Here is a 6,610-nt window from a genome sequence, read left to right on the forward strand (position 1 = left end):
TAGCGACCTCGTCTTGATGTTTAGGAGTTGTATTCGAGACTGCCTTCGCGGGCGGGCTCTCCGTCCTATATCCTCTTTGTTTCTTGGATTTCTTTCGGGAGAGGCCCTTGGAAACAGGTCTCTGATTGGTTAGTAATATTCACGTGTTTTTGTTCTAACTGCAAGCGAAGCAGGTTGAAGTCGCAGGTCTTCGCTTGCATCTCGCGGTTTCCGGTGCTTCGCGCGTGTCTCGCTGCGTTAGCGTTTTCACGCGACGAGCGTTTGTCGAGAGCGCTCTTTTATAAGCAAAAATGTTTTACAGTATTCTATAAAGATATTCAGTAAATTCTAATTTCTAATAACTACTGGTTATAGTTCGGGCTATAACAGTCGAAAGCATATTCTTTTATTCGGAGACTTGCTTCAATTACCTCCTGTACGCGAAGATCTTATCTTTACACATTTATCAGATCAAAAAATTGCTAATTATCTTGGTTCTTTAAATGCTGTTAATTTATGGATTACATTATTTGAATATGATGAATTGATAATCAATATGCGTCAGCAAGGAGATAATTCATACCGTGAATTATTGTCGCGAATTCGTATTGGTTTAGTGACAAAATCTGATTGTAAAATTCTAGAGAGTAGAAAAATATCTTTCAAAGCTGATTCTTTCGAATCTAGATTAAATGAATTATGTGATTTTATTAACAGTTTATCATCGGACACTGTTTGTTTATTTCCTACTTGTAATATGTGTGATGTCGTTAATAATGCAATGTTAAGTCGCATTACTTCCAAAGAAATATTATTAATTGCTGAAGATACGATTGATTGTACATCATATGTAAAAAAGAAAGTATTTAAAGTATTGTCAAATAACGATGATGATAGTTCTCGAACAGCTGGACTTTCAAAACAAATTACAATTAAAATTGGAGCAAAAGTTATGATTCGGCGTAATATCGATGCCAGTTTGGGTCTTGTAAACGGTACAATTGCTAAAGTAATTTCAATTGTACGAGAAACATCTACTGATGACGTAGAAAAGATTAAACTTCTTTTACCATCAGGTTTAGAATATGAAATTGAAAGAGTAACGGCTAAATTTCAGGTATTGGATAGAGCGTATGTTATTCGAAAACAATTTCCATTATCTTTAAGTTATGGCATCACTATTCATAAAAGCCAAGGATTAAGTTTGCAAAGTGTTGTTATGGATATTGGCAACTCTGTATTTAGTTGTGGTCAAATTTATGTTGCCTTGTCGCGAGTAACATCTCTAGAAGGAGTGCATTTAATTAACTTTGATCCTTCAGCAGTAATAGCTAACGAAAAAGCTATTATTGAATATAATCGTTTAAAACAGATATACAATCCGAAAGCAGAAATGATTGCTGTGTCAAAAGAATGCTGTCGTAAAGTAAAAGATGTTCCATGGACGTTACCAAAAGTAGTTACTTCTGTTCAAAAATCAAATTCAGATCAAAAAATTCAACATACAGTTTTAAATAAAAGAATTAAAAGCACTGCTTGGGTCGTACGTGGTTTTCAGAATACAGACAAGGTTTCATGTTATGCAAATACAGTATTGCAATGTTTATTACATTTAAATATTATTAGGCAGCAGTTGATTAATTGCGACAAAACAGATGTTTTACGTATATTAATGCATCGATATGAAAATGGAATGCGTAATTTAAATACATATGCAATACGGCAATGTTTAGGAGAATATTTTTCGAGTATGGTAAAACGAAATGCGTATGATTTTCTTACGGCACTTTGCGAAAAATATGATTGCATTAGAAATTTGATATAACATCAGGTAACTTCTACCAAGCGATGCAAAACATGTGGTAATACAAAAACTATTGTTGAAAATAATATTGCTATTTCAATTTCCCTTGATAATTTAAAGGAAAAGAGTTGTAATCTTAATGAATTATTAAATTCTACATTTTCACATTGGTTTCACTTACACAACGAATCATGTGAATATTGTACTGGAACTGATCAAATATTTAAAAACGAAGTAATATTAACAAGAGAAATAATTGTTATTCGTTTAATACTATTTTTAGCACAAAATGGTAAATTAATAAAAGCAGAACACAAATTTAACTTATGTGCTGTTCCAACAACTAAAGTATTAATAGCGGGACAATTGTACAAAACGATGAGTGCTATGCTTTATGATAGTTCGTGCACCGATGAAGGTCATTATGTAAGCATATGTAGAGAATGACTATCTAATATTTGGATAGAAATTGATGATGCAGAAGTTAAAAAGAGGCAGTGGCCTAGAGGTGCTAAAGATGTTTATATAACATTTTTACAAAAAATAGGTAATAAATAATACTAATTCGATATAAAATAAAGTAGTATTCAAGTTTATGATTACTATTTAATCATTTAATATTGTATTTCGATCAGTCCTATATAAAAAAATGTATCGTAATGTATTAGCAATTTCATGACAACGCTTTACATTCTGCATTATTCGCGAAGTGCAAAAAAAATATTTTTTACATAAATCGTCAATAATTTGTCTTTACTACTAAAAATGGAATGATATAAAAACACTTTTCGCTTTATTTATATATTTAATAATGAACTAGATAAGCAGCAACTATTATTCATCAATGGAGATATATACTTAGACGTATAGATTGTATAATAAATAATAAATATTTTTAATGACATATTAGCAACAACTAATAAATTAAAACTTTTAAAAATATTTGAAATAAAAATGGTTGTACAAGATAGTTATTTTTATCTATAGTAAGCAAAGAGGACCATCGTATTTTGAAATGACGGGGGTGGTGGCGGGTTCTTTGCTTATTTATTTAAAGATGTTTATCATATACAAAAATGAATGATACAATCTCAAAAAACTCACCTTTAAAAAAAAGGTAAAAAAAGGCGCCTAGTTAAGGGCACGCCAGTAACAAAAATGACCCATTGCAAACCCATGTAGAATCCTATGCAAAATTAACCATTGCACACCCATGTAGAATAGTACCCATTGCAAACCCATGTGGAATCCTATGAAAAATTAACCATTGCAAACCCATGTAGAATCCTATGAAAAATTAACCATTGCAAACCCATGTAGAATCGTATTAAAAATTATCCATTGCAAACTCATGTAGAATCCTATGAAAAATTAACCATTGCAAACCCATGTAGAATTGTATGAAAAATTATCCATTGTAAACCCATGTAGAATCGTACTACAAAAGTAATGATATCAAAAAAAAATTGCGCCAAGTGAAAGTAGAAATTGTACCAGTGGAAAATTAAAGTTGCAAACATTATAGAGTCGTATAATGAACCAGTAAAAATTTAAATTTGCAAACCCCTCCCATGTAGAATCGTACCATAAAAAACTTATCTTTTAAAAAAAAAGATGAACAAGATGCCAAGTCCATGCGCCATGTGAAAAAAGTGTTACACAAAAAAGTATTTTTAAATAAAAAAATCTGTCAATTGACAAAAATTTATGTTCTAAAATTAATATCTCTACAAAAAGTAATGTCCAAAAATTGCGCGAATAAATAACCATTTTTACAAAAAATTAAAATTTAAAACTTATGCAAATTTAAAATTAATATAAAATAAAAAGAAATAAAAAAATTTTAGTTAAAAAAACTTGGATAAAAAGATTAAAAGATGGAATAAAAGATTGAATAAAAAGTAAATTAAATGAAAATTATATATCAAGAATTTTTTAGGCTCGTTATTATAAATTTGAGAAATAAATAGGCTGTCGAAGGGGATCAAAGGGGAATACAGGAATCTCGAATTGAGATTTATTCATAAATAAAGTCTTGACAACGGACCAAGCAAAATTTTCGTGCCCCGTGCACAAAACTTATAGCGAAAAAAAAATTTTCGCTATCTGACGCACAAATATCCGCGTTTGGCTCGATAGCCTAATATTTCTCAAGTTTATATTGAAAATTATATCGTTGCAAATTTAAAAATTATCAAGCGTACATATTAAGAAACACAAACATAAATTTGTAAAATTAATTTTATTTTACATGAAAATTTGCAAAAAAAAATTGCGAGAGCTTGAGAGCGAAAATCCTAGTCCACAGCGTGCTATTATCTTACTTGACGCTTGAGCTACGCTGACTTCTCGAAAATAAGTCTAATATACCTGGTATATATATTCATAATCTTTTAGCATTGGATATCGCAAACTAACCAATTCATAATAATAAAATCATATATAAGTTATATGTGATTTTATTATTATAAATTGATTAGTTTGCATATATATATATATTTATATATATATTTATATATATATATATTTATATATATATATTTATATATATTGCGACGTCTTTTTCTCCCGACTCGATTAAAAGCCGGAAGAACGGAGCTTGGCCGTCGTCAAAACACAGGGGTTTTAAGGTTTCACGCGGCGGAACTAAGCTCGGGGACGTCCCGCGCGTGCCGCAGCAGAACGCCAGCCGTGATATTCGCGAGAGACTAGTTTTGGGCGCCAGACGCGGTCTTTCACGCATCAAACCACAAATCGCGAACCCAACGCAAAGTTTTGGCCGGGAATCCCGCTACGGGCTAACTAGCTCGCCTAACGGCAGAGGGGCAGGGTGTGGTTGCCGAAATTGCTCTAACGGAAGGAAATTACATTCTTTTCGCGATGTGATGAACACAGAAATGACGACACAGACATTTAAGTTGACAGTACTAAAGAAAAGCAGTACGCGATTTAGTTAAGCAAAGCAAAATAATGAAGTTTATTATAAACCAATGTAATAGAAATAAATATAAAAGAAAAATATAATAGCGGATGATAATCAGAGAATAAATTTTATAACAAAAGATAATAAATAAAATTTGAAGATAACAAAATATAACGGGAACCGATATTAATAATGAAGTATAATGGAGAACTATGAAAGTAATAAAGAAATGACTATAAAGACGGAAGATAATATACAAGACACCGTAAATCCAAAATTCTATACAAAAGAAAATATTTCGACGATTGAACACAGAGTTATATCCGCGACAAGCTTAAGTCCGAGATACGCGCATCGATAGCATAGACGAATACGAAAGAATAACCGCGACCATACAAATAGACATTATCGAACTGACTTAGATCGCGAACAATCGGAAGTTCGTATCGGCGACGAGACTGGAGGGCGATACAATATCTGGATTAATCTATTTTTCGCGATCCGATGGGCGAAATTCACCGGTGAATCGAGGGCGCCGGAATCTTTTCCGCGCGCTGTCTCTCTCACTCACGCGCTCGACTGCGCTCGCTCTCTCGCTCGTAATCTCTCTCACTCGCGCGCTCGATTGCGCTCGCTCTCTCGCTCATAATCTCTCTCTAACGCGCTCGCCGGTGGTCGCGAACTGCGTTATCACTCTCTTTATGTCGAATTTCTTCGCGATGAGATTAACACAAGATGACGTCCGGACACAGCCGGATAACGCATACAATAACGAGATCCGACAAACATACGCACTAACAGAAGTAATATTAGAGAAAGACGCGACAACCGTGTAATATGAGACACGACATATGTGATCGAATCCCAGAGAGACGAAGATTTCGCGTTAATATTATTCACTTGCCCGAAGGTGCGAAAGTACTCGCCGCTTGACGTCGATCGCTCGTACACCAAATAGTTTCCCGAATAAGGCAGAGCCCACGCGACAAAACTTCACTAAATAAGACAATCGCGTCAGAACGGACGAGACTCGGATTAACACCGTGACAGACGTGATAATTAGTAGATACGCTTACGAAAGGGTAGCCTCACCGGTACTTCTCCCTTCGACTTGGTCCCTCTTGAGCTCGTCTTTATCGCCAGACTCGAGCTCAGGTCGTCACCCGTCTCGCTAAGTTGAGCGGTCGCACCAATCTGCCGGATCTATCGGCCCGAAAATCGACAGCTGGATCAATGCTGCGCACGCGGGGTGCGTACGCGATAACCAATTACGGCGCCGTGCCGTCTACCGTCGTCGCGCGAGATTAGCAAGGCCGTACGGGGGTTCACAGCACCCCTCGTGATGGTGACAAAATATATTTATTCGCGCGGTATTTGCGTAGGGTTTCGAGGCCCTCGCGACCTCGCGCCGCGGGCCTCCCCGCGGTGGCCTTGTGTCCAGTATCCGACGGAGCGGTAACCCGCGGGAGGAAAGTTATCTTCCTGGTCTGGGCCCTTCCGGCGCCTGTTGTCGGGCGCCTCACTGGATCTCCTGTCAGTAGATTGTCAAGGCCGAATTCCTACGTGACGCTCTGTATTTGCTTCCTTCTTTGTTGTTAGGAAGGGCAGTTCTTACGGTTCTCGGCGGTCTGTTTATCTCGCTAATCTCTCCAACCGCGGCTGTCTCTTTCCTGCGACGACAACACCTCTCTCTCTCTTTCTCCAGCGACAATATTCTCTCTCGGTCAGGCTCCCAAAAATAAAGTAAAATACACGCGAATTAGTAACAATTGACACGGTGTTGCTCAGTCTCTCTGGGATTTTCGGTTTCGCTCTCTCTCTCTCGCTCTCTCGCGATTGGCGTGACCGCTTGGCTTTTTGCCCCGCGATTAGGCTGGGGCGGACGCGTGTCGTGACGACCACGT

The 6,610-nt window shown here is 36.3% G+C and overlaps 1 protein-coding gene across 1 annotated transcript; it reads left to right on the forward strand.

Annotated features, from left to right (window-relative positions):
- Nucleotides 1-535: 535 nt before the first annotated feature.
- Nucleotides 536-4,975, forward strand: LOC145947301 (ATP-dependent DNA helicase PIF1-like). Its single transcript, XM_083057110.1, has 2 exons — nt 536-1,438; nt 4,955-4,975. Exons 1-2 carry the CDS (start codon nt 536-538, stop codon nt 4,973-4,975), a joined length of 924 nt encoding a protein of 307 aa, XP_082913236.1.
- Nucleotides 4,976-6,610: the final 1,635 nt, after the last annotated feature.

Source organism: Prenolepis imparis, unplaced genomic scaffold (assembly GCF_030444845.1).
Source record: "Prenolepis imparis isolate NDT839.2.m4 unplaced genomic scaffold, iyPreImpa1.0 SCAF_63, whole genome shotgun sequence".
NCBI lineage: Eukaryota > Metazoa > Arthropoda > Insecta > Hymenoptera > Formicidae > Prenolepis > Prenolepis imparis.

Coding starts and splice junctions, on each gene's coding strand:
- LOC145947301 (XM_083057110.1), top strand. CDS start 536: ATGCGTCAGCAAGGAGATAATTCATACCGTGAATTATTGTCGCGAATT. Junction 1,439..4,954: donor CATGGACGTTACCAAAAGTA/GTTACTTCTGTT, acceptor TAAAGACGGAAG/ATAATATACAAGACACCGTA.